The sequence below is a fragment of the Ammodytes marinus genome (assembly GCF_949987685.1).
Source record: "Ammodytes marinus genome assembly, chromosome: 18".
Lineage (NCBI taxonomy): Eukaryota > Metazoa > Chordata > Actinopteri > Uranoscopiformes > Ammodytidae > Ammodytes > Ammodytes marinus.
The window spans coordinates 9330421-9358288 of NC_137222.1; the positions used below are offsets into that span (position 1 = coordinate 9330421).

The 27868-nt window shown below is 41.8% G+C and overlaps 1 protein-coding gene across 5 annotated transcripts; it reads right to left on the reverse strand.

Annotated features, from left to right (window-relative positions):
• Positions 1–480: 480 nt before the first annotated feature.
• On the reverse strand, positions 481–26082 carry prrc2b (proline-rich coiled-coil 2B). 5 transcript variants are annotated; one of them, XM_080046720.1, is made up of 31 exons: positions 25947–26082; positions 22423–22600; positions 22120–22294; positions 21725–21827; positions 21145–21208; positions 20811–20954; positions 20088–20401; positions 19788–19912; positions 19522–19685; positions 18448–18517; positions 18172–18337; positions 17262–17601; positions 16940–17139; positions 13436–13637; positions 13125–13329; positions 10895–12937; positions 9731–9894; positions 9435–9541; positions 9169–9310; positions 8835–8911; positions 8432–8719; positions 8121–8222; positions 7820–8006; positions 7631–7725; positions 7414–7538; positions 7057–7297; positions 6732–6875; positions 6460–6539; positions 6226–6298; positions 3371–3577; positions 481–2767 (listed from the first exon to the last, which is right to left on the reverse strand). In XM_080046720.1, exons 2-31 carry the CDS (start codon positions 22535–22537, stop codon positions 2627–2629), a joined length of 6603 nt encoding a protein of 2200 aa, XP_079902846.1. In that variant the 5' UTR covers positions 22538–22600; positions 25947–26082; the 3' UTR covers positions 481–2626. The 5 variants fall into 5 exon arrangements, with proteins under 5 accessions (XP_079902846.1, XP_079902843.1, XP_079902844.1 ...); XM_080046717.1 differs by having other exon boundaries at positions 22120–22297; XM_080046718.1 differs by having other exon boundaries at positions 9731–9891; positions 13125–13332; positions 22120–22297.
• Positions 26083–27868: the final 1786 nt, after the last annotated feature.

Genomic DNA, 27868 nt, shown 5'->3' on the forward strand with positions numbered 1-27868 from the left:
AATATAGTGTACGGAAAGAGAAGGGAAGGCCTTTTAAACAGCACAAACTTGGATCTGGAGTATTTCTAATGGCTTCTTATTGAAATCCAATTTCGCAAACTAGCACAAAAAAGTTTTAAAATGCACTGAGGCATATATCCATTTTGTAGCCTGCATGACCACAAAACTATTTTCACCTGAGTGTTAGAGATACATAAAGAAACAAAGACATTTGTCCCATTCATATGGTTTTATCACATATGTGTTGCAATGGAAACCATTATGTGTTTGTGAAAACCGATTAACTATTTCTGAGCTGGCAGTGCTGAAGTGCTTGGGAGGAAGTGCCAGTCTTGGGCATCAATTTGCTTTGAAAGCTAAAAACAGAACATACGAACGGTGTTCTTCAGAAATTGTGGTGGACACAGCCTTAAAATCATTTACCCATAAGAAGCTGATGCATGGTTTTAATATGACAAAGTGAGAATACAGAATCAACAGTACATTTAAGAAATCACAACTGCTTTATTTTTCTTTCAATAAGCTCTTTTTTTTAACAAGGGAGAGTAATGACCAAATATCTTGAAGGATAAGATCAGGTAGGATAAATAAAATGCTGGATCAGGTGTAGAAAGCACTGGTCCTCTGACAAATGAAATATGCATCTTAAAAGTACAAAAAAAAAAGTCAGGGGAACATTAGGGTGCAGGAACGATGATGAGAAGCATCAGATCTTTTGCAGTAAGGGATAAAAGGCAAAAAAAAACACTCCAAGCCCAATAAACCTAACAAGTGAAAGCAGTCCATTCTGAGAACAGTGACCTTTTTCAACGTTAAATCCTTTATATAGTGCCACAATATCTAAAATGAAATGTGGGTTTCAACCGCCCCTTACTGACAAGGACCGACTGTACAGTTAAGTATGCATATACATATATACCAGTGAAACACTGTCATAAAGCAAAATCGCAACATTTTGTAGTGTCATGGAGCGTTATGATAAGCAGTAACATTTAGCCAGTTATGACATTGGCATTGTGAGTTTTAAAAATGAGTGTCCATTACAAAAAAGAAGAAAAAAAAGAATGAGGATTCCAACAGCTTCACATTTTCAAATAGAACAAACACTTTAAAAGTCCTTCGTAGTCCACTGGAACTGCAGCGCTCAGAAAAAAAAGAAGCTTAAGCAAAGATCATATTTTAATTCAAGCGGTGCCAAACGTGCTTTGTTTGTGATCATTAAAATTGTAGCAGAAAAAAATTGTTATTGGACCCTGATTATAATTAGGCTGCATTTATTGCTCGAGCCACCTCAGAGACCAGAAGCTGAATAATCAAATGGTGATGAGTCAGTTTCTTCAATACTCCCCAGCGTACTGTTAAGTGGGATTTGAAAGTAATTAGAGAAAAGTCTTTCAAAGGCCTTGAAAGAAAAGAAAAAAAGCAAAATGCCCCAGGCAAACAGGGATGCAGAAATCATCACTTGCGTCACATGTTCATTAACAGACAAATCGATTAATTACAACCCAAACAAAGCGATAAGAAAGCAAACATTTCAATCAGCTATTTGGGGGTTCCTTTACAGCCCCCCAACACATAACTTCATAATGAGCCGAATACATTTTTTGCCAGCTTGGTTGATCAAAATCCACAGTTGACGGCAGCACTGTGAATAATGAATTCAGGTACAGTCTTTGTGAAATGTCGCTAGGTTCTAGGTACGAATCCTGCCGGTTTACACACGTTCAGCAGATCACATGCTCACGCGGTGACGTTCCCATGGAAGCAACATGATTTTGGTAAAATGTCCACCTTTATGATTTTTTTAAATTTACATACAGAAAAGAGCAAGCGACAGAATGTAAAAGCAAAGAACAGAGTTTTTAAGAAAATAAATCATTACTACCAATCTAAGCAGTTTCGCCGAAGTTCATGGGCTGGGGGAAGTACCCCAATAAGATGCATTTCTAGGGTGATGCACTTGACCTTTGCCGTGTTGACATGCAATGATGTCCACAAATGGGAGGATTTTTTTCCTGGGTTAATAAAAGAAGTCCTTTACCAAAAGCAGGAATGGGTTATGACTAACATTTTATTAACCAGCAGAAATGCCAAGGAAATAAGACAAAAAAAAGTGTCCCACACTGCATTTTAAATTTGTTTAAAAATATTTAACAGACTTTGTGTATCATAGTGAGTTGTATCAAGTGTCTGTCTGGTAATAAGGGCTACAGTCCATAAACAGGGAGTAAATACAGTTTGGCAAAATGGTATTAAAAATGAACCATCTGTCTTGAGTTGGCCACTTTTACTTTTTCCCCACCTTGGAGAGAAACACAAAAAAAAACAAATATCTTTTCTCCAATCTCCCCTTAAAAGTGACTAATAATAAATTAAAGAGGAACTTGAAGAGATCTGCTTAAAAGACTGTTTGTGTCTATGTATATATTTATATATATTTATATATCTCTATACGTGGTGTGAAATAATAGGGTCCAGTTCTGACAGTTCAAGAGGAGTAATTCATTATGACGTCTTGCTTGTATGCCCTTTGCCTTTGGATAAGGTGGGTCTCAGAAGGCTCAGACATTGATCAAGGGGCTTGTGATGGCAGGCTGGGTGGTGATGAGGAGTTTAAGGTCCATTGTTATGCCTTGCCTTCCTCTACTTGGACAGCCTGGGTTTTAATGGCTCCAGTGCGTGCTGGTTTCGCTTGGGGCTCCTGGGGTTTGCTGGTCATGCCCACAAATGGTGTCTTGCCCTCACCCACTGCCCGCATAGTTTGATTCTGCACAAACAAAGGGCAGAGTTACAGAGACCTACAGCAGTGCCTGGCAAACCATATATTCATGCATTACCAATTGTAAGAGCACACACACCATCTCACTTAGCCATAACATCAAACTTCACCTCATTTACCATAAAATGTGCCATGAAAATCACAAATTAAAAAATAAACATTTGTTTAGTCTCATCTCGGAGACGTTTTAAATATAAATGCAACTTTGACCAACTAGTTTTCACTTCTCCAAAATTGCTAAAACACTTTCACTTAAATTGTTTAGACAAATGCGTGAAGCTTTATTCGTATTTGATTAAATATAGGAAAACGAAAATCATTACTGTTACACTTGGAAAAGAATGCTCCAATACTTATTTTTGATAACCATGTATTAAACATTAATAACTAGTCATATACATTATCAATATTACTATTAACAATATAGAATCATGCAATTACAGATAAGTCTTACATAACTAGAAAATGTACATATACTAACTATACAGCACACTTAAATCCAAAAACACACAGTAATACACACAACAAATAATACAGAGAGAAAGAAAATGGAATAAATTATATTACCTATATTTACAGTGGGTGGCTCACCTTCATGCCATCCTCTGGCCCTTTAGAGGGCTCAGGGGCAGAGGGAGGGGTGGAGTGGGAAAGGTCACGGCCTGGATTGTGGTAAGGAGGGGGGCGGATGAGGACAGGCTTGTTGACCTGCATGATTGGTCTCTGGATGGGGTTAGGGAAAGGGCCTGTGGTTGGGGGACGCATGTGCATCACCATGCTGCCCTGAGCAGGTTGGACCTGATGGTCACGGGTAAGGAGGGAGGGAGATGGGGAAATAAATTATAACATAAATGATTAGCATTGCCATGATTGAATGTTTAAAGTGTAACTGCACCCTTTTACTTGTTTTTTGAGATGGAAGCTGAATTAAAATCACTATGTTGTTAAGGAACACATATATGCTGGTGTTAATATTGAAAAATTGCAACATGTTAAATATCGGCAATTTAAGAAATCTTTTGTATTGTAAATTATTTTAGAACTTTACTAAGATTTGAAAAAAACTTTTTCCTTCGGGTTCGAAAAATGACGTACATGGGACTTTTTTGACCCCATGTACGTCATCGCAAAGCCGGTCACGCTCTTCACAGGTCCATGGCTGGTCCATGAGCTACTACTGTTATACCATCCCTCCAAGGATGTTATTTCGGGGGTTAACACACTTCACTTCTACCGGCAGTGTGTCTGCATTATCTCGCTTGTGCGCGCACGCACACACACACACACATACACGGACTCGTTATTACTTCACTTGATTGACACGCCGCTCGCTCTCCTCGCTCGCTCACACACACACACACACTGAAGCTCACTCACTTGCGCTACTCTGTCTCCTAACAATACGATAGAAACACCCGCCAACAATTTAGAATAAGAAAAGTCCTCCACCTCAGACGACCCGTGGCATATGAGCTCACTGTGTAGCGTCAGTGCCGTTAGACTTTGTGTCACTCGATTTTTAAAGGAAGTCATGTCATTCAGATTTTCCTGAGTGACAGCTGCTAGCAGCTAGCCCGCGTCCTTCAAGACTCCGTGCGAATGTGGACCGGCTGATGTTGGAATGTTTAAAAACAATGGTTCTAAAAGAGAATTCAGAATCCATGGTCTGAATGCATTTTTCAAAATCGTCCAGTACGCTCAAACAGGGGGTGCAGTTACCCTTTAAGGGTAGTTTCAGACTTGGTCCAAGACCTTGAGTTCTGTCACGGGTTTGTTTCTTCAACTGCATCGCAACAGTGTGTAGAAAAATACTGTTCTGTATTCTCTCATCGATAGGAAACCGAGTGAAATGTTACTTTGACTAAAGTGTGTTACTTTTTAAACATTTATAATTTCTCTGATTTTGAACATTGATGGAAACATTTGTGATGTTTTCAGTACACAACTCAACAGTATATAGACATTGCAGGGTTTTTCCTGGCTCAGAATGGGCCTTTGGGGGGTCAGTACGCGACCGACTTTTTTTGGGGTCGCGACAGTAAAGGAAAACGGTTTGTGTATTTTAAGAGGGGTGTTGGGTTGGGAGAGGGGAGTTTCTGTCCAGCTCAAGAGCATTTCAGTCAGCCTGTCAATCACTGCGTTACCATGGAGCTCACTGACGCTTATGAAATCACAATAAACAACCTGTAGATATGAAGTCAAAATACTAATAATGACTAGGCCTAACTGTTTAATACTTTAATTGTTTCTAATTGATCTAAACCATGGAAGAAGGTAGGGCTGCTCAATTATGAAAAAATCATAATCATGATTATTTTGAGTAATCACATTGTGTTATCACGATTATTAAAGCCAGTTAATCATTGATTTAAGAACATTATGCATTTATTTTACTTTTAACAAGGTTTTTTTCAAAAAACACCATGACTTTGGACTTTAAACAAAGGCCTAATTGAACTGAAAACAGGGAGAATAGAAATAGGCTAAATAAGTGAAACATATTTTTAATAATTTAATAAAAATATGTCAAAATAAAAATAACCAGTTGTAAATGGTGTTGATAGGGCACGTCTTTTGCTAGCATTAAATGTAAGGGCATGATTTATTTATGTCATGGAGCTGGCTGGATAGGCAGTTGCATTGTAGTGTTGACAGTTGTGGTGGCAGGAGTTAAGGAGCTTTAAACTTCCTGTGTTTTTATTCATTGATTGCTTGGTCATAGACCACTATGACTCGACTTAAAGTGAATAAACAAATTGGTCGGGATGTTTAAAGGTGCAGATCAGGTCGTATATCACTTTTCTTTCTCTCTCTCTCTGTCTCTCGGTCGCGTATGTCATGTTACTCGCGTGTCCGCGCGTGACAAATCTTGCACATTATTTTAGTTTGTTGTGAGTCTGAAGTGTTTTCAGACAACACAATTAGTTTTACCTTTATTCTCGTCATCTAGAAGTTTTTCAAAACACCCGGCAATGCGCAACATCTCCCTCGTAGCTACTCTCTGGACTAGCCGTTAGCGAAACTATCAGGTGAGGGAGGGGCCGAGCGGAGCTCACGGCTGAAAGGGTTTGCTGCATTTATAAGCCTGCATGCCCCGGCGAGCGGAACAATGATAGTTTAATAACGATTATCCCCGACCTGATTTCTTTTTTTACAACTGAGATTGCAAGTAATATGACTGGAATGGCGCGGAAATGGAAACACATTTGGAGCCGTTTTAAGTAGATTTTTATTTATTTATCTATATAAAAAAAAAAAAACACTTTGGCGCTGAGGATTTTCCTTTGGGGGGCGCTAAAATTCCTTTGGCGGGCGCCAACATTTTTTGAATGCAGGAAAAACCCTGCATTGGTGATGTTATTATGTGAAGTTTTTAGGCAAAGACCAATACATTTTGGGCCTTGAAGTAAATACAGCTCAACATAAATATATGTGAAAATAAATACCTGTTGAGTATAATGTGGAGGCAGAGGGCCACCAGGACCAGAGGGCTTCCCACTGGGGCTGGCAGACCCAGGCCTGAGGAAGAGAGGGGAGAAAAGAAAAAGACAGTTTAACAAATGACCTCCTACTAAAATTTGCATTATGTGATACATCAAATCTCAATTGATGAATGAAAGAAACGCATGAGACTTTTTTGACAATGAACGTGTATTGTTTGACAAAGTATTTCCACTCACCTGTAGGATCCTACAGATATGCCTGGTGAATGACTGGGCTTATCAGAGAACTGGAAGCCTTTCATTTCCATCTGCGAGCCCTGAAAATAGGGCAATGATTAAGAAACAATGCAGAAAAAAAAATGTTGACTTCTTATTTATAGAAAAAATATACGCGGCATTATACACATTTATACTGTTGTTGGATGAAATGGATTTTAACTTCTGTTATTTCACTAATATTTGAACTGAAAGGTTTTTGGTTGAGAAACATAAGATCAGTAAGTCTTCACCTCTCGGCTGCCAGGTGGCATCATTCGGCGTGGGCCACCGACCGAGAGGTTCTGTCCCTGCTGCAGCTGGATGGACTGGGGGAGGATGAGATGCTGCTGAGCTGAGCCATAGCGCAGCTGAGAGCCAGGCAGGGGCATGGTCACCTGGTGGAAACATGCATTTATTTTAAGATTTGATGGTCTGATTATGTCATGAAGGCTTATACATTCTGTGCATACATAGATTCTACAAACAATTTTGTAAATTCTTCTGGATTCTGACAAGCATCAAGAGGAAAATAGTATCTTGAGCTGTTATGTATCCGAGCTTCAGCAATCCACTAACCTGGATGAGCTGAGAGTCCATTAGCTGGGAAGAACCCATACCACCCTGGTTCATCTGGCTTTCGTAGACTAGCTGCTGGTTGCCGTTCATAGGCTGATAGTGCGAGCCAGACTGTTGTTTGACCATGTCACTATGTGAGGGCTGCATGCCAGGGAAAGGTGAGTAGGGCCCTTTAAGCCCTCCTCCGGACAGTACCATGGGGTTCTGCTGGGACAGGTTGGGGTGCATGTAAACCTGGGATCTGAAAGAAGGAAGACAAAGCAGAGCAGCAGAATGAGTAAGAGGAAAACTAGAGAGAATAAAATGAAGCAAATGAATGGGACATACGGAAATTCCATGAAGAATGTGTAGTAGTACCTGAACGGGGGAATAGAGTTGAACATATCTTGGGACTGAGAGACCGGTAGACCTCTCTGAAGTCCCAACTGAGCCTGAGCCTGTAGAGACGTGTGCAAAGACATGGGAATCTGCTGTGCTGCCGCCTGAATGGATAGAGAAATGCAACGTAATGACAATTCCACTGATACACAAATAAGCCTGAGTCTCTGTCTATGCACTTGTTTTATCCCTTTACCTGTTGGTAGGACTGCTGCTGGGTCATGGGTGGTACGAGGCGCTGCTGGCTAGGAAAGACATGACCATCCAGATACAATGGCGGAATATGATTACCTACAGAAGAAGGGAGATGAACAACAAGTTTTAAGTTTAATTCTCATCAAAGATTAAGACTTTTTCAAACAGCAAAGTAGAAATGCTGTTTTACCTTGCATGGACATGGAAGGTGCTATTGATGCCACCGGCATCGTAGGCATGGAAACCCCTCCAAAAGTACTGTAACTGACGGATGAGCCTACACTGCAGGGAGGCTGGCCACCTGAAGGACCTCCACCTGGAGAGCCCTGCTCAGGGAGGGACTGGGAGTTCTCCCATGCCTTGCGAGCTGATTCCATCTAAATTAAAAGAAATGCATGTGTGAATAACAATCACTTTTGCCTTTACTTTCCCACAGCATAAACAGATGCTAATTAAGCCTAATTTGCTAAATGGGATATTAATTCAAGTACCTTGAGAGTGAGGTCAGCACTGGGGAAGGAGAGGGGGTTGAGGTTCATGCCAGGCTGCAGGTGGTTAGAACGCAGCATGGGGATACTCTGATTGAGAGCCGACTGTTTATAGCAAAGAAAAGTTCAGGATCAATCAGTTGCACATCAATATATTTTATTTAAAAAACTAAAATACTTTCTATTAGTAAATAAACAAAAAAACATTAAGCATTTCACTACGTATTTGTCACACTAATCTTTGATGCATTTGGATTGGCACTTTATATATTTTTTATTTTTACAAGAAACCAGAAACAGATATAACCACTCACGTTGGTGGTTAGTACCTCCTGAAGCTTGTTGACAGGATTGGACACGGGCACTGGGTTGGAGACCGGAGGTAGGCTAAAATCGGAGTCTTTGGCACTGACACCAAACTCAATAGGAGGCACAGGCAGAACAGATTCCACATGGAGGTCCACACCATTTACTGGTGTGATAGGGCCACCTTCCAGACGATCCACACCTTCTGAACCCTTACGGTGCTTTAGGGAGCGTTCATTGCCAATGGGTCCTGGCTTGTGCTGTTCTTTACTCTGCTCTGGGCCAGCGTCAGAGTCCTGACCATGAGAAAGAAAGAAAAAGCCAGCAGTGTTTTAATGTTTCTGTGAGGAATCAGATAGTGTTGTCTGATTTGTTATTTGATAATAATGAGGCAAAACAGCATTGTACTACCTCAGAGTTGGGCTCACTCCCAGTGTAAGACACCTGATTAGTCCATGAGTCTCCCCCTGAAGACTGTACTGAAAGAGCTATAAAAGATCAAAGAAATTAACATATGAATAATAGTTAATATCACAAAAAAAGCATCTTTAAAATGTATACATTTCGACAAACACATTTCTACCATGACAAACATACATCAAAACTTTAAAACGGATGCACATTTTAAAATTATTCTTACCAAACATCCTCTCTTTAATGACATTTTTTGACTGTTATATCCATAAAAATAAGTAAAAGGTTAAGAAATATCATGAAAAGACACAAAGATGGGTCTGCCCATTACCTGAACTGTTGGTCTCCCAGATTTCAGTTCCCAGGTTGTTAGAAGACAGTGCTTCCTCAGGTTGTTCAATGCTCATGCTTCCCTGCTTCTTGGCAAAGCGTGGCGGTATCTTAGATGGGATAGTCCTGTTCTTCACAGGCACCTAATGGAAACAACAATAAGAATTTGTTTTAACCATCTACATACTTTATTTTAATCTGTAAATTGCAAGTTAAATTAATCTTGGAAGTTTACTATGCATCTGGACTGAGCATATGTTAACTTACAGGCGCTCCCTGTTCTTTCCTCCTCCTCTCGTCTTCCTGTGGGCGCCTTTGCTTTTTGGACAAGGCATCCTGGTATCCGTCTGGATTCGAACCTGCATCCCCCTCAACTACAAAACAGACATAAAGCTATGAGAGTCAGTGCATCATCATCTGTTTTAGTTTAAAACAGAAATCAAAATCTAACCTAAAATGTAGAAATACATAAATCTTTTCCAATGGGCAACACTTCACCCCTCAGAATAATTGTTTTTATTATTTATGAACACGGACAACACATTAAAAAAAGTTGTACTTACTTGGGTAGCTACTAAGCTCATAATGGGACAGAGGTTCAGTTATGTCAGTCTTAACAGGTCCTTGCTTCAGCTCCTTGTCTAACTTCTTCCCACAGGCATCACTTGGCTCCCTCTCCTCCTGCTGCTCTATGCTGTAGACTGGGCCACAGTCATCGGGGCCCCTGCTGAAAACAGGAAAGGGAGAGATAAGGGGGTTGTTATTGGATATTCTGAGCACCGTCAAAATATCTACATAAAAAAAAGTAGGCAAAGTAATCAACTTCCGGAAATCTCATCTTAAGGCCAGGACACACCAGCCCGATAATCGCCGTCGTCAAAAAAAAAGACGAATCTGTTTGGTGTGTGCCGTGACGTCGGCCGACGTAGAGGTCGTCGGGCTTGTTTTGAGCCTGTCGGCCGCCAATCGGCAGCCGACCGTCTTTCATTTGGAGCAATTTGATTGGTGGAGGGCTAGCGAATCAGTGAAGCCCGGAAGTGAGGCGGGTAGCACAAACAGCTAACAACAGCTAGCCATCGTTTGAATGTGTTTGTTCGTTTCGTTTTGAGAGTACTCACATGCATCAACCCTTGTTGACTGCTCGACACCATGCTCGACACTCTCTGCTAAAAATTGTGCTCTTATGGTCCATAAATATAAATACGTATTTCTATCTATGTTTATGCTCTAGAGAGATGTCCAATCATTTCCAGCTTTCGTATTTTTTCGGGCCACAATACAGATTAGCGCCGCCTGCTGTTGTGGAGACATTACGTCCCGCGAGCGTACGGAAAATAAACAGTCGTCTCGGTGTGTTCTTTGGCCCCGACAGGAAGACTGGAGCTTCCTGAAACGGCCGACTCCATTTTCTGCGTAGTCGGAACATGTCGGACTGGTGTGTCCTGGCCTTTAAATATATAATGAAAGCTAGGTATCAAACTGCAACAATTACAGTTTCTCCGTATTGAGCAAGCCTTCACTTTCATACATTTGTCAAAGTATGAAAGTCAAAGTATATTTAGGTCAAATCAATAAAGGACATACTGTGCTGTTGGTTTCTAAGCTACTATAACAACCATAAACACTAGAGCAATATTACATATTCCCCAAGCTACCTCATTCCCAGTAGCAATACATCAGAGTACAGAAAAGTATAACCTACAATTAATTCAGCTAATTCACCTCACCTCTTACAAGAGCCTCCATTCTGCCAAGTGTCACTCCTGTTAGAGGAAGAGGTGGGGGGATTATCGGGTGCACGTGCCATCTTGCTCGCTTCCAGCAAGGATGGCTCTCCTTTCCTGTTCTGCCGTTCCACGATTGGTCTCTGGCTGGAGAAGCTTCTCTTGCAAAGTTCCCTCTTCTCTCCAGAGCCTGGTTCCCCATGAACAGAGTCGGAGGGTACATCACCATGTCCATGTGCAGCTGGGCCTCCATTTCCACTGCGCTTCTCTCTCCAGTCACCAAAGTCACTGTTTTCTGATCCTGTCTCCCATTCCTCAGTCTGACCATGTTGGCTAGGCCGTCCACCTGCGTAGTGCTGGCTACTGGGCCAATTTTCTTCTCCACTTCCTTTGGTGCGAACAGGCCAGGGGTTTGCAATGTCTCCATTGATGTACTCATCACTGGTCCACTGGTTTGAGCCAGGTTCACGTTCTTGTTGTAGGCGACGGAAGCGTGGAGGCTTGTCTTGACGGGGTGCACGACGTCTCCTTAACATCTGCCTGTCAGGGTTATCATTGTCGAAGTAGTATTCTCCTTCACGGTCCTCTGTGCCATTTTCCACAAATGAGCCAGTTAATTTAGGGGGGAACTTAAGAGTGTCACGTTCAACAGTGGGTCTGCGGGAGTAGGTAGTCTCAGCTCCAGGACCATAACCATTTTCTTGCATGGAGCCGCCACTGCTACTAAACTGGGGCCCACGGCCCCTCCATGTAGAAATGTCCCTGGATCCTCCAAAGCCTCGACTGTAATTTCCAGTGGTGTTCATTCTGGGGGGCAGCATGCGACCTCCAAACCCCCTGCTGCTCCTGGCCTTTTCCCTGGAATCTAATGCCGCCTGGTCTTCTGTGTACACTTTGTTGGATCTCCAAGAGTCTCTATCAGCTTTACGAACCTCTCCAGAGTCTGTGTAACCTTCTCCATTTTCTGATCCCTTCTCGCGACGCCTCTTGGGCAGTTCCTCATACTCAGAGGTTTCGCTTAAGGTCTCACTGACATTTCGCCTACGGGGCTTACCCCTCTGGAAGTCCTCCACCTTGACAAGGTCCCTAGGCGGTGGTCGGCCTCTGCCTGTGCGCTGCACACCACTGTTATTGTTGTTATAAGCCCCACGGAGATTGTCTCCACCACGGCCACCACGGGTTCCACCTCTAGAGCTAAACTCCCTAAAGCCTCCGCGGCTGCGGCCTCTACCTGTTCCCCTGACAGCACCAAAGGCCTGTTCTTCATCAATAAAGATCCAGTTATTGCGCCGTGGTGCATGGGGCTCATGGTTTTCATGGTCATCTCTTGGTGACTGGCTCTTGCCACTATCCCAGACGTTCTCCTTGGGAGAGTCATCACTGTGGGTGCTCAGAGGCCTGTCTGTTTTGGTGGGAGCCGGTGACTGCCGCTGCCTCTCTTCAGGCTGTTTCTCAACAGCAGGTGAGGCTGAGCGCCTGTTACTGGCAGGCAGGTTATCTTTCTTCAAGTCATAAACATTAGTTAAGACTTCTTTTTCCAGGCGATAAGGGACGGTCTTAGGCTCCTCAGGCTCGGGTTTAGGCTTCTCATTCTCCTTGTCTTCCACTTTGAGAGCCTTGAGAACTGGTTTTTTGATAGGCCCAGTTCTGCGAATCAAGGTGCGCCCACTGGTCTCAGAAGGCTGTCCAACACTATTACTGGAACTGGAACCTGGTTCAGACCACTGGCTTTGAGCATTGTTTAGCCCTCCATCTTGTTTCTGGCTTCCATCCATTTTCCAATTGTCCTTGGAGCCTTCCAAGGTCTCATCATGAGATTCAGGGCCATCTTTCAAGTGCTTGTCTCTAGAGTCTTGTTTAACATAATCACTATCTGGATGATTCTGGGAGTGGCTCTGAGCTGTGGTCAGCAGTCCATGGTCATGGTGTTGGTGCTCTCTGTCTCGGCTCTGGTAGGCATGATGGGGGAGATCATCTTGAGGGTGGGGCAAGCATTCATTTGCCCTGTCTTCATAGGAGTCCTGTTGGGAGCAGGTCATACCACTTCTGTGGAAAAAGAAGACGCATAAAAGATTAAGTCAAAGAAAGAAAATAAAACGATTATAAGCAGCGGTTTCATATAATACTGCTTCGTGAGGCAAGATCCAGTAATTTACTCAAAATACAACAGAATGCCTTAATTTAAGAACTGCCAAATTCACAGGCTCTAAGATGTTCAAACACAATAAGTGACCTGTCATCTGGCTGGCCACTGTCCGAGCTTTCATGCTGCCTCTGGTAAGGTGGAGTGAAGCTGCGCAAGGGGTAGCCATCTTGGTTCCACACAGGGTAAGGCTCAGTGGAAGGGGCTCTTCTCTCCTGGTGGGGGTTGGAATGGCCTCCCTCATCAGAACCAGGGCTGTTCAAGTGGTCTTGATGCATCATGGGTTTCATCATTCCTGCTGAAAAACCAAATGTTAACAATTTAAATTGTAAGTTTTTCCTTGGTAAAAAAATATATTTTGTGATACCAAGGTATGATGTCATTCCTTAGTAAGTGCTCACCTGAAGAGTGGACAGCACCGGGGTAGTAGTCCACAGGGGATCGTCCTTGGGCCATGCGAGGATCCATGAAAGGTGGCATCATCATCCAGCGGGGATCAAATCCAAGGACATGTGGGGGATAGTAGCCCCGTTGGGCGTGGCTTGAGCCAGTCGGGGCAGGATGACCTGACTGCTGCCAGTGCTGCATCTTGTATACTTGTTCCTGTCGAATGTATAGAACGAATACATATGTAAGAGACGGTGGCCACAATCTACAGTACTTGTTCTGTGCAGAATATGGGCATTTAAGTTATTTTAAGAGACAAAATGTGAACCCATCCTTTTATTCCACATTCACGATTGAACACAGAATACATTAAGCTTCTCAGTGAGGCAGGGCTCTAGACTGCGACCAAATGCTCGGATTTTGCGACAAATTTTTTTGAGACAATGCGAGTACTTTTTAAATCTAGGGGCACACGCGCGACCGGAAAATTCGCCGAGATTTGTTTTCATTGAGAGAGAGAGAGAGAGAGAGAGAGTGAAATTATCAACTGTGCGGATCACGCGACATACTCTCCTCTCGGTGTCCCGCTGTCGTCACGTCTTTTACATGTTGCCAACTGGCGAGTTCTTCCGCTATACCTGCCGACTTTCCGCCATAGCGATAAGGCTGTTAAAGACATGCGACACATCTTGCAACTTTTTTTTAACCGTGCTCATGAGAGCCGAGTAGCAACGGCTTCAGTCTACTCCTTACCGCCGACAGCACTCACTCACACGGGCAGTCTGAGCTGAGTCTGAGCAGCCCCCCGCCTCCTGCAGACAGACAGCACCGTGTGTCAGGTGACGTTTGTGAACACGAAAATTATTTTATAGGTCCACTGCATATCTTTAAAAAAGCTAACCTTGTAGTTATATGGCAACCCAAAAAGTTTGGAAAGTGAGTTTGTGTATGTAAATATGCCTAGTTAATTTGTAAATTACTTGGTCAACATTTTCTATTAATTGTGCCTCTTTCAGAATTGCATTTAATGCAAATTAGTTGATAATGTCATCTAGCTACTACTACTTGCTTTTGGGCCAATAACTATTTTCCTTATAAAAAGGAGTCAGCAAAAATAGAGGAGGAAAAATATCAGAGGGCTCGGATGTAGAAGGGGCTGTGGTAAAAATGGGCAAAAATTAATAATTTTCCTAAAGGAATGTCTGAAGGATTTCAAATGGTGATACAGAATCAAAAACACAATCAACTGTATCATCTGTTGTCAATCTGGTCCAAAACATATACAAAACATACACCTACTGATATAGTATTGCCAGCACAATACAATATCAGTAGGCCTTATTTAGTTAAAATTGGGACTGTGTGCTCCATGCCATGTGCTATGGCCGTGAGCCTTAATAAATGAATTAATGAATGAATGGAAACATTTGAATAGATGCGTCGCAGGTCAAGGTGTGCCCCTACATTTTCTGCTTGTGCCTGTAAAAATTCTGAGTTAGGGGCGCCAGGGCTCCTAATAAAAAAAGGTTAGTCTGGAGCCCTGCAGTGAGGCATTATTTACTTATACATTACAAATGATCAATTATTCTGTGACAAAGGCCTCTGTATGCCCAACCAACTCTTGGGGTGAGGGGAAATCTGGAAATAAATGCATCCATCCTGTTTATATTGCATTTTCTTACATAAGATAACCAAAAAACATTATATAAAACTAAACAAAAAGAACTAACAATGGACAATCCAATAAAAGACAAATAGGTTAACACCGCTCATAAAGTTCACTGCAACCCTTCCTTTTGTGAATTCTCAAAAGCTCTCCCTTATCACAAGCCACTCATGGATTGACGCTTTAGTCTGGGATTAGGACTATATACAGGTCCTTCTCATATAATTAGCATATTGTGATAAAGTTCAATATTTTCTGTAATGTACTGATAAACATTAGACTTTCATATATTTTAGATTCATTACACACAACTGAAGTAGTTCAAGCCTTTTATTGTTTTAATATTGATGATTTTGGCAAAAAAGTAAAGAAAAACCAAAAATCCCTATCTCAAAAAATTTGCATATTTCATCCGACCAATAAAAGAAAAGTGTTTTTAATACAAAAAAAGTCAACCTTCAAATAATTATGTTCAGTTATGCACTCAATACTTGGTCGGGAATCCTTTCGCAGAAATGACTGCTTCAATGCGGCGTGGCATGGAGGCAATCAGCCTGTGGCACTGCTGAGGTGTTATGGAGGCCCAGGATGCTTCGATAGCGGCCTTAAGCTCATCCAAAGTGTTGGGTCTGGTGTCTCTCAACTTCCTCTTCACAATATCCCACAGATTCTCTATGGGGTTCAGGTCAGGAGAGTTGGCAGGCCAATTGAGCACAGTAATACCATGGTCAGTAAACCATTTACCAGTGGTTTTGGCACTGTGAGCAGGTGCCAGGTCTTGTTGAAAAATTAAATCTTCATCTCCATAAAGCTTTTCAGCAGATGGAAGCATGAAGTGCTCCAAAATCTCCTGATAGCTAGCTGCATTGACCCTGCCTTTGATAAAACACAGTGGACCAACACCAGCAGCTGACATGGCACCCCAGACCATCACTGACTGTGGGTACTTGACACTGGACTTCAGGCATTTTGGCATTTCCTTCTCCCCAGTCTTCCTCTAGACTCTGGCACCTTGATTTCCGAATGACATGCAAAATTTGCTTTCATCCGAAAAAAGTACTTTGGACCACTGAGCAACAGTCCAGTGCTGCTTCTCTGTAGCCCAGGTCAGGCGCTTCTGCCGCTGTTTCTGGTTCAAAAGTGGCTTGACCTGGGGAAGGCGGCACCTGTAGCCCATTTCCTGCACACGCCTGTGCACGGTGGCTCTGGATGTTTCTACTCCAGACTCAGTCCACTGCTTCCGCAGGTCCCCCAAGGTCTGGAATTGGCTCTTCTCCACAATCCTCCTCAGGGTCCGGTCACCTCTTCTGGTTGTGCAGCGTTTTCTGCCACACTTTTTCCTTCCCACAGACTTCCCACTGAGGTGCCTTGATACAGCACTCTGGGAACAGCCTATTCGCTCAGAAATTTCTTTCTGTGTCTTACCCTCTTGCTTGAGGGTGTCAATGATGGCCTTCTGGACAGCAGTCAGGTCGGCAGTCTTACCCATGATTGCGGTTTTGAGTAATGAACCAGGCTGGGAGTTTTTAAAAGCCTCAGGAATCTTTTGCAGGTGTTTAGAGTTAATTAGTTGATTCAGATGATTAGGTTAAGAGCTCGTTTAGAGTACCTTTTCATGAAATGCTAATTTTTTGAGATAGGAATTTGGGGTTTTCATGAGCTGTATGCCAAAATCATCAGTATTAAAACAACAAAAAGACCTGAAATATTTCAGTTGGTGTGCAATGAATCTAAAATATATGAAAGTTCAATTATTATCATTACATTATGGAAAATAATCAACTTTATCACAATATGCTAATTATATGAGAAGGACCTGTATAGGTTGGATGGGGCATCATCTGGCGCTTACCTGCGGCTGCTGCTGATGCTGCTGCGGCTGCTGCTTTTGAAAGCGGGGCGCGATGGGTTTTGAAGGATGGCGTCCGTTGTAGTCTCCTGAGGGGGAGGAAGCCTCCTGGCTATCATCCTCATTGCCACGGTAGTTAGACAAAGCAGGTTCCTCACGGTAACTATTGCCAGGAGAGTTGTCTGGGGGACACTCACTGTCATCTGGAAATAATTTAAACACAAACCATACTTAAAGTTTGCCGTTAAAATTTAAAATCACTTTAATAGCATATCTATATATAATATGTGGGCTTGAACGTACATGTCTAATTGCAGTTTCTTACCTTTTGTGGTGTACTGCCAGATATCATGTTGGCCCTTACTCTGCTCTCTCTTTGGGGACAGTGGAACTTCTTTACCCTCTCCATCTTTCTGGTCCTCCTCTGTCCTTGACGTCTGCCTTTCAGTCTTCCCAAATTTCTCATCCAGCCTTTTGAGTTTTTCGGCACAAGCAGCCAGGCGTTCCTCGCGGGCACGCCTCTCTTCCTCCTCCCTACGTCTGCGAGCCCTCTCCACAGCCTCCGACAGCTCAGGTGATACGTACTTTGCCCGAGCTGGAGCTTGAGACTGCCGCTGGTGATCTTCCTGGTCAGCCAGAGGCTCACCTTGGATTTTCTGTTGGGCCTAGAGATGGAACAGTTGCAAGTTCAAGGGGGTGTACTGTATGTAATGTGGGTTCCCTTCTTTAAAAAAAAATCATAAATTGATTAAAATTGTTCTGATTCATATTGAAGAAAATTGTCTACAAGATGTTGCATTCCACTCCAGGTCACACTCCATATTGAAAACCTCAAAAGTATTTTGAAGTGATAGAAAATGTCTAATATGTATGGCTTAATATGTGACTAACTGTACAGAACTGTTTGTTTTAGGGATTTGTCTGTAACATTGAAATGTGCAAAAGAAAATTATATGTCCGTCATATAATTTTCATTTGCCAAGAAAAAGACTTGACAGGTAAAAAGTCGTTACATATCTCTATGGTTACTGCAAGGTCATCTCTCCAAATACACAATGAGGGTATGTGAACACGCACTTCTATTCATATGCGCTGTAATGTCGCCTAATCCTCCACATTCAGAGGGATCAAAAACAAGATGTGTTTTAACTGTAACATCAAAATGAGTCCATCTTAGTTAAGTAATCTCAAAAGGGTGGATGAAAGTGTAAAAACACAGCATAGCGTGTAGTTACCAGTGGGTCCGTAGAGAGATATCGGCCATTGGTCTTCCTGGGATGCTCCTGGTGGTGATGTTGGTAAGAATTACCGTCCTCGGTGCCCTCCTGAGGGTAAGGCGCCTCACCTGAACTAAGGGAGTCACGCTGGATCTCTCTCTCCCTCTCCCTTTCCCATTCAGTCCTAAAAATGTAACAGATCAAAATTAAACCAGGAACCCTTTAAATGTTGACGAAAAAAAAGAATGTGAGCTTATTTAGAGCAATTATAACGAGGGGGGTAAGACATCTCACCTGGACAAGTGCTCTTCTTCATCATCACTAAACTTGAGCTTCTCACTATAATCAACTTCCTCGTGGAGTCCTGAAAAAACAATGTAACAGTCAGCAGTGCTTTGGCATTGGGAGTAGTGCATTAGGAAAAGACACTGGTATTCCATCAGCATGTTCTCATCTGGTTAACTCGAAAACCAGTCTGGATGCAATACCTGCTGTAAAGTGATTTTAAATTAAGTCACATTTTAAAGCAAAAAGGATAGAATTATCTGTTAAAACAGACATTTAATTATTGTGTTACTGACAACGTTTTGTCTTGAAATCAATCAGCTGCTCAGTGCAGAAAGGTCACAGCAGGACTACAAAACTCAATCTCTCCTGAACATGTTCAGGTAACTTCTTATTCTTCAGAAGAGAAATACTGGTAACAATCATATGGATGAGTGAACAGAGCAAGTCAAGTAGCTGCATCCTGATCAGGTCCGCCAACACATCCTACTTGTCGAATAACACACAATTCCTAAGGTCATTTGGTTTCTACATTGAAGGGAATAGCTGCTTTGAACCAATAAGCAATGAAATCTTACACAAACTAATGTTACAAATGGAACTGGAGTTGATCAACAACTATCTGCGTCAGAGAATGGTAATTAATACTGAAATATGAGTATTTCAGCATATCCTTAACACGAAACGTAACACCAACTAACATCACACAGTCGTCTCTTAAAGACCTACTTCACCGGTTGGAATATGAAGGTGTATTGAACTCGGAGATCCTATGTAGTATAAATGTGCAAAACATTTTTTAAATCGGATCATCCTAGCCTGAGAAAAGGCAGAAAGAGTGTTTTATGGTCTCACTGTCTAACCCTACATTTTCCTTCTTGTGACATCACAGTAAGGGTCAGGATTAACAGGACAGCTGGGCCAAGGGAAGACTGAGGAAAGAAAAACCTCATTCATTATATTATAATAGTGATTTTATAATGATAGAACGCTGGTTCCGTATGGGTGAAGTATTCCTTTAACTTTTATTTGGCCTCATTAAATGAAGGGCTTAAGGCAGTTAATCAAATGAGAAATACTGACCAGCCCATCCATCCTCGCAGTCATTGTCAAGCTCATCCAGATCCTTCAGGTCCTCTGGATTAATGATGGTTGGGCGAACTGGCCTGTCAGTAGGTCTGCGGATCGGCTGAGAAGATAGTCGAGGTGCAGCACGGACAAAGCGGTTCTCTCGCTTCACATCGCCACTGCAAAAGAAGATAATCAGAAATGGCCAAACTAGCAATCTACAGATGCCACTAACCTCTAATTGATGTGGATTAATGCTCTCACATTGTAAATGCACTTACTTGACAATTTCAGGTTTGGCGTGGCTCTGTCTAAAAGTGGGTTTGCTTTCTAATCGGGCTGGGGCTGCAACGGTGGTGGGAACATGGTCTGCACCTGGGGTTTCACGTGTGTCTTTAGAGCACATCTGAAAACCAGAGGATGACACAAAATGTTCATACTAGAAAAACAATGAGCCAAAAGAGGGATTCAAGCCATTTTCTAGTATATCCAATTTTCTTTTTGTACAATAAGTGGTAAAATAAGTTGACTGTCTTTAAAGCTTTCTACAAAAAATGGCCAAAATAGTAAATAGTACTTACAAATGCAGGCAACATGTCATGGTAGACAGCATTGGAAGTGTGTTGAAGCTGGTACTGCAAGGCAGCAGGGACGGTTGTTCTGCGGACAGGCTGGGCCGGTCGCAGGGATGGCTCCTTGGGGTCAAGGACCGGCGACTGAGCCGTCACTACACTAGCAGAGGTTGGTGCGGTGGCACAGGGCGGGTGAGATGGGGCTGGAGGGCTGCCCGTCTCACCCAGGGCAGAGATCTTAACCTCCGGATCTGCTGGCAGGCCCAGGGTCAGGGATGAGGGTTGAAGGTTCCTGCCACCACCTTCCCTCCAGCTCGTCACATCTTAAAACAGGGAGAGGAAGACAAAGTGTTTAACCTTGATTACATGTCTTCAATGATGTGGTGCTCAAGTCAATCAATTATCTCTATCACTGAAATAGAGTCTGGAACATCCTAAATTGTCCACACGAACTTTAGCTAATAAACCCTCTGTGACTCAGAGAGAAATGAATTCGAGTTCTACCTCTACCAAAACACATGAGTACATCGGGTTATAAACTGTCTTCCTTCTCTTATTGAGAGTTGTTTGTTGGTCTTTCCAACATGCTGTTGTAGTATCATTAGCTAACCGTATCATTAGCTTCCAGACGGCCAAAACACACATAATAATGTTTTTCCCAGCTGACTTTATCTTATATATTTTTCTTTTAACTATTACACCACCAGGCACTTCCAGAGAGTTGAGACCTACTCTGGGGGCGGAGGCTTGGTCCGGGCCCATACGAGGGATCGAAGCCGCTTCTTTCCTTGCCAGCCTTGTCCTGTTCTCCAGCTGCCTTCAGCGTGGGAAATTCCTCGTGAGAGAAGGGCTGAAGTCGGTTTGAGGCCCTTAAACCTGAAGTCAGTGAAAGTAGTGACATAAAGAAAGATGTTTGTCTGACTTATGCGAATGGAAGACTATTGTGCAAAGTGTCAATGACATGCAGGGGTCACAAGCTTGACAGCATAACATTCACCATTATCATGTTATTTTATTGATTTTTTTATTCTCACACTGAATTATAGCTAAATCTGGGATGACTCACCATCTTGCTCTACTGCCTTTCCATTTAGCTGGGCCCATTGCTTTGGTCCACCTGTGTTTGTGTTCTGTGGAATTGAATAAAAAAATATATTTGTTTTAAGCATTTAAAATTCGGATACATAGAAAGCTACAAGCTAATTTGTGCGACAGGGGTATATGTCTACTGTGCTGATGCAAGTCACGCAACACATTAATAGTGTTTAGTTAATTTATTTCATTAATAACTGCTCCCCCTTAAAATTAGACTGACTGACTTATTAGTTAGATTTTGATTTTTTGCTTCAGGTCGCGTTTCTGCCCGTGAGACAGCTGCGTCAAAATTAAAATCAGAGGATTTCTGTACATGGGTCAAACACCTGGGTTAAATGGGTAATTTTGTCATGAAAAGGGTATTATACAGAAGGGGCCTTTTTCTTGACCTTTTAATTAAAATGAATATATCTGAACTAGATCTGCAATATTAAGGAGTGCTTCTCAAAGTTCAAACCAGGGAGGTACGTTTCAACACAATGCTCATGATGGTAGAAGAAGGCAGGAGATATTGTCCCATGTTGACTATCACCAAAAGTATACATACACACCTCCTGGTTGGCTACCGGTGAGGGCTTCTGAAGATTGGAGACAGATTTCTGTAAAGCCAGCGGTGGCTGCAACTCCGGCAGCTGTGGTATTGATGCAATAGAACTACAAATTGTCAAAAAAGGGGGAAAGAAAATGGTTAAATTTGTGATATTTGGTCAGTGCAGGAATAATTTTGATACAGGGCAAAGGCACAGACGACTGGAGCTCTAAACTGTATCCGAGTAACAAACACCATCTCTAATAAGAATGTAACAATGTTTAACAGTCTACGTCTTTGTGATTGAAAACTACAAACTAAATCAGCTGTCAAGATACCACTGTATTAAAAAAAAATAATTGATATTATGATTAGATTTGAGGGTATTTTGCAGCATGTTAACCATTCTACCCTTACCTCTTTTGTTCGGGTTGTTCCTGCTTGTTCGCCCATCCTGTACCGTCTTTAGGCACAATAATCACGTTGGGATCGTTTCCTTTGTTTTCGGACTTCAAGCTCGGCAGGTGAGCAGGCGGGGGCATGCGCCGGGCTGCGGCCACTTTGCCAAGACTCTGTAAGCCATGTCGCGGAACTGCTAGGGGGAGAAAACACCGGAGGATAAAGCAAGGGTGGGGTAGGAGGATTGCCAAAAGGATTGAAACAGGTTAACAGATGTAAAGAAAGTGATGAGTATTGAGAGGGAAAGAATATCAACCTTACCTGTGTTTTTCTGAGCTTCTATTGATTTTCCCTTGTACTTGTCAAATAGGCTGAGAGAGGAATACTTGCTTTTCCCATCCTTGGACTTGGTTATTTGCCCCAAACGATCGGACATTGCGATGTAATGTCATCTAGTATGGAAATTTTTCTTTGCGCCTCTTTCCAGTGCCTTCTGATTCTGCACAGAGAAGAAGAAATTGTGTAGATTTGGTCAACTTTGAGATTCTTGTCATATTGCTCAAGAATGAAAAGAAATAAATCATATTTCATCACATTAAAGAGGCTTACGTCAAATCGGATTACTTTTTTGTTTTATACATTTAAAAAAGCGTTCTTACATTAGCACGTGTCAATAACAACCGGCTGATATAAAAAAATGACTACTAAAGAAACCTGTTCACAGCTTGCTCAGTGAATTATTCTGAAAAGCCAGGACATTGCTTCTAAACGTACTGACAGCTGAATAGTTCTTTCAAATGTCATTTTCAAGGTTTTATACACAGCACAGACTACTAACTTGCATTGTGCTGATATCGTAACATGACTTTCAGAGGAAAAACAACCTAAGACCAAGGCTCATAAGAGTAAATATTTGTGTGGCTACTAGTCATGGTGGCTATTCTTTTTTTGATTACTTGGATTAACTGATCATTTAACATTAATTAGCTAGCTACACCTGATAAAATAAGCCCGAAGAGGGTTGTCAATGCAACAAAAGAAATTGAAGCTTGAAAGCTAAAAATAATCCATTTAGCATAAGTGGGCGGCCTTCATCGCCCATAGTTTGTGCTTGATGTGTGGGGCACTGAAGGGCACAGTAAAGTTAGTGACATGACAATGGAGCAGTGCAGTGGGTTTGAGCGCTTTCTGACCATATTTTCAGCCAAAACTCATTTACCCATCCAGTTTTCTGCAAAATAATTGTGCAGAGAAATTAAAAGAAAGATTAAGCTCATTTTTCTAAGACAGTTTCAACTTTTAAATCAGACCTGCTGTTTCTTTAATGTGAGCATATGAAGACTGTTTAATTAAATTAACAATTAATTATGGTTGCAAGGTTTGTTCTGATAGTCTGTGTTTCTAATTCAGAATAAAAACCACAGAGTGACTAGTTATTTCGTCACACAGGTGCAGAATGTATATGTTGCAGTCAGCTGGGTGCTGTGTATAGTTTTGGCAATGTGTACATGTGCAACTTATATAACAAAAGATGTAAGCCACTGTGAGGTGACGCATCAGTCAGCCTTTGTTGGTGCTAGTTCTTCCGTATGTCGGGGCCCTTGGCCACACAGTGAAACACAGGCATTTCCACTGCGAACTCAACATCATCAAAGTTGCACGAAAAATCGCTTACACTACTATGGGTCTGATTGCGGTTGCTCAAAGCAGGATAAAATGAAGCCCCTTTCCAGTATATTGCCTCCGAGTTCTCTGAATATATTTTTTTGTTACTTCGAACACCACAAAATAAATGTGGCACAGCGGCACAGTGTACTCGCTGCATACATCTCAAAACCTTGACTGTAAGTATCGGTATAACTAGTAAACACCGACAAGGGGCAATCAAATATTACAGAAGTTTTCCTTTTGAATAAGCAATCAGGTGACCTGTTAAGCACTCTATTTAAACCAAAATTTAGCATGACTGACCGAGTTCTTGTTGGCAGGAAGTAAGTCGCATGATGCTGCCATGACAAGAATCCGCTCTCTTTCCGGGTTTAAACTCCATTTCCATCTATTCTTCCCTTACTGTTGAGCTAAGTTGTTACTTGTGTGGTACACTTTTCAGTAAGTAGTCAGGTTAAGCTTTATTATTGCTATGTGCTTATCCATAGTTCAAACATAAAGTGACATACTTGAAAAAAAAATGGTTTGTACCAACATCCTTGTTTCCAAAGGAGAATGGGATTATTTCAGTGGATACACTGTAGACCGTGTAAATATGAGAGCTAATCATTTATATTTACCAGTTGAGCACTTTCAAAGATTCTTTTTTGGACGGAAAGCATGCAATTTATCAAAATGTTTATCACTGAAATGTTCCACAAACATTAAAAACCCAGTCTGATGATCTTCAATTAATTATCTGAACTTTAAAATTAACAGTTTGACAGACAATTGCATCAGATTGGATTGAATCAATCGAGTTTACTATTGTGATACATGGCCAAACATGACAGTTTTCCAAGTGATTGCACAATACAAGTACCAAAACATTACATGTGAAGAAATGTGGAGAGTGTGACAGTAGGACACATAATACATTGATATTGTGGGCAACATTGTATTTCTATTCTTTTCAGTTTATATAACGGTAGCTATGCCGCAACAGCACCACAGCGAATGGTTTGAATATTTTATCCATAAATCTATGCAGAGAAATATCGTCGTATGAGTCCAATACAAGACAAGCCGTAACGTACTGGAGGAGGCCGCTCAGTTAAAGCTCCGCATAGGCGTTATACCGGGACTTCAAAAGAAAAACATCCGTCCATCAAGGTCGATTTGGTTAATTTGTATGAAAAGGATCACACCAATGCATTTGCTACCAATTTAATTGCACAGAAAAACACAGATTTTCTACAAAGACCACCAAATTATGATGGAAATGTCATTAATGAAACACGGACAACGTTATCAATTGTTTGGGTTTTTGAATGCGTCTCAGAAGTATTTTTCACCAGACAACACAAATAGTAAAGATACTAAAGATGAATATTATCATTTTAACAATAACTATGAGGCTTTAGACCGCAGAATAACGTCGTCCGACCTCCCTAACTGAAGTTGTGGAAAGCTAATGCTAATTGTAGCACCTGAAACTGACACCAGACACTCCGCTGCACGAAAACCATAACACTATGTCCCAATTGCTGACATTTAACAAAAATACTGTAATGGTTAATATAACAGGGTACACAGACCACCAACCAAAATCTAACAGCAATTAAAATGTCAAAATAAGGTCCCTATGTGTAACGTTAGACGCTAGCCATCGCTGTTAAAATATGCTAACTGGGTGCCTAAGAAAATGGCAATGTAAACATCAAGTGCTAGCAGTTGAGGTGCTGCACAGCTGTATATCTTCATAGTTATCACATATTAGACTGAAATTATGGGAGAATTGCTGCCTGGGAATTTGTTGGAGCTAGCAGGCAAAAATTAAAAAACACAACCACAACGCTATTAGTTAGCATTAGCCAGCTTCGACAGTCGCAGCTTGTTCGCAAAGTAGTGAAAAGACTAAATTTTTCCAAAAATAACCTTGACAGGCCGGGGGGTTCACTGTATTTGTGCTGGCAATCAGCAAACACATTGTGTGTTTGATGGAATCTCTACAAATCACTCATGTTGACATTTTGAACCTTCCTAGGTTTTCAGTACGGTCGGGCGAGAAGGATGGCGATGTAGGACAAGGCGATTAAAAATGGCTGCTGCACAGAACAAAGCAACAATAAAACAGGGCAGCGGAGAAGAGTATCAAGACCAAAGATTTTACGCAACCTTCCGCACCCATAACTCACCAATTCAACGTCTTAATGTATCTTCTGATCAGTTATAGTTATATATTTCCACAAAATGTTGCAAAATAAAAGGATGGATGGCGATTGTAAAGCCCAATCTTCACAGGTTGAACCGATCGCAGGGTTGTTGCTGGGGTCCTACCCGGCCTGGAAATGAAGAGCGCTGGGTGAAGGCAGGCTCGGCTCGGATGAGAGCGTCTTACGTCACAGAACGACGTCGCTAGGGAAACATAACAACAGGCGCACCTGCTGGTTGATTTCGGCAAGTACAGAAACTTTAGACGCAATATTCAACACCATTTACAGGTGAAACTCGAAAAATTAGAATATCATGAAAAAGTTAATTTATTTCAGTAATTCAACTTTAAAGGTGAAACTAATACATTATATAGACTCATTGCATGCGAAGTGAGATATTTCAAGCCTTTATTTGTTATAATTTTGATGATTATGGTATAGGCCTACAGCTTATGAAAACCCCAAATTCAAAATCTCGTAAAATTAGAATATTACATGAAATCAATAAAAAAAAGGATTTTCAATAGGCTACAGAAATGTTGGCCCTCTGGAAAGTATAATCATGCACTCAGTACTAGGTTTTGGCCCCTTTTGCATGAATTCCTGCCTCAATGCGGCGTCTCATGGATGCTATCAGCCTGTGCACTGCTGAGGTGTTATGGAAGCCCATGTTGCTTTGATAGTGGCCTTCAGCTCGTCTGTATTGTTGGGTCTGGTGTGTATCATACGGTGGCCCTGAGAGCTCACGGCACTGCAACATCAGAAAACACATGCAAGAACACAAAACGCAAGCAAATTAAGAAAACATCTTCATCAATTTGACAACACATGCGCACCAATTAGAAAACACATTTTGTCTTCTTGCATGTGTTTTCTGATGTTGCAGTGCCATGAGCTCTCAGGGCCACCGTAGTATCATCTGCCTCTTGACAGTACTCCATACTAAGATCATCTATGGGTTTCAGGTCAGGAGAGTTGTCTGGCCAATCAAACACAGCAATATCATGGTCAGTCAACCAGTTACTAGTGGTTTTTGGCACTGTGGACAGGTGTCAAGTTTAGCTGGAAAAGGAAATCAGCATCTTCATAAAGCTAATCAACAGACGCAAGCATGACGTGCACTAAAATCTCCTGATTGATGGCTGTGTTGACTTTGGACTTGATAACACAGTGGACCAACACCAGCAGATGACATGGTGCTTCAAATCATCACTGACTGTTGTAACTTGACACTGGTCATCAAGCAACTTGGATTTTGTGCCCCTCCACTCTTCCTCTAGACTGTGGGACCTTGATTTCAAAATTAAACGCAACATTTCATTTGTATCAGTGATGATTTGAGGTGCCATGCCATCTGCTGCTGTTGGTCCACTGTGTTATCAAGTCCAGAGTCAACACAGCCGTCTATCAGAAGATGTTAGAGCACTTCGTGATTCCGTCTGTTGACAAGCTTTATGGAGATGACGATTTCCTTTTCCAGCAAGATTTGGCACCTGTCCACAGTGCCAGAAACCACTAGTAACTGGTTGAATGACCATGGTATTACTGTATTTGACTGGCCAGACAACTATACTGACCTGAACTCCATAGAGAATCTATGGGCTATTGTCAAGAGGCAGATGATACACACCAGACCCAACAGAGGAGCTGAAGGCCACTATCAAAGCAACCTGGGCTTCCATAACACCTCAGCAGTGCCACAGACTGATCGTCACCATGCCATGCCACATTAATGCGATAATTCATGCAAAATAAGAAACCAGACCAAGTATGTAGTAGATGAATGAAAATACTTATGAAAAGAGCGACATTTCTGTATTATAATTTTTTTTTTATTGGCCTTATGGAATATTCTAATATTTTGAGATGCTCTATTTCTGGTTTTCATGAGCTGTAAGCCGGAA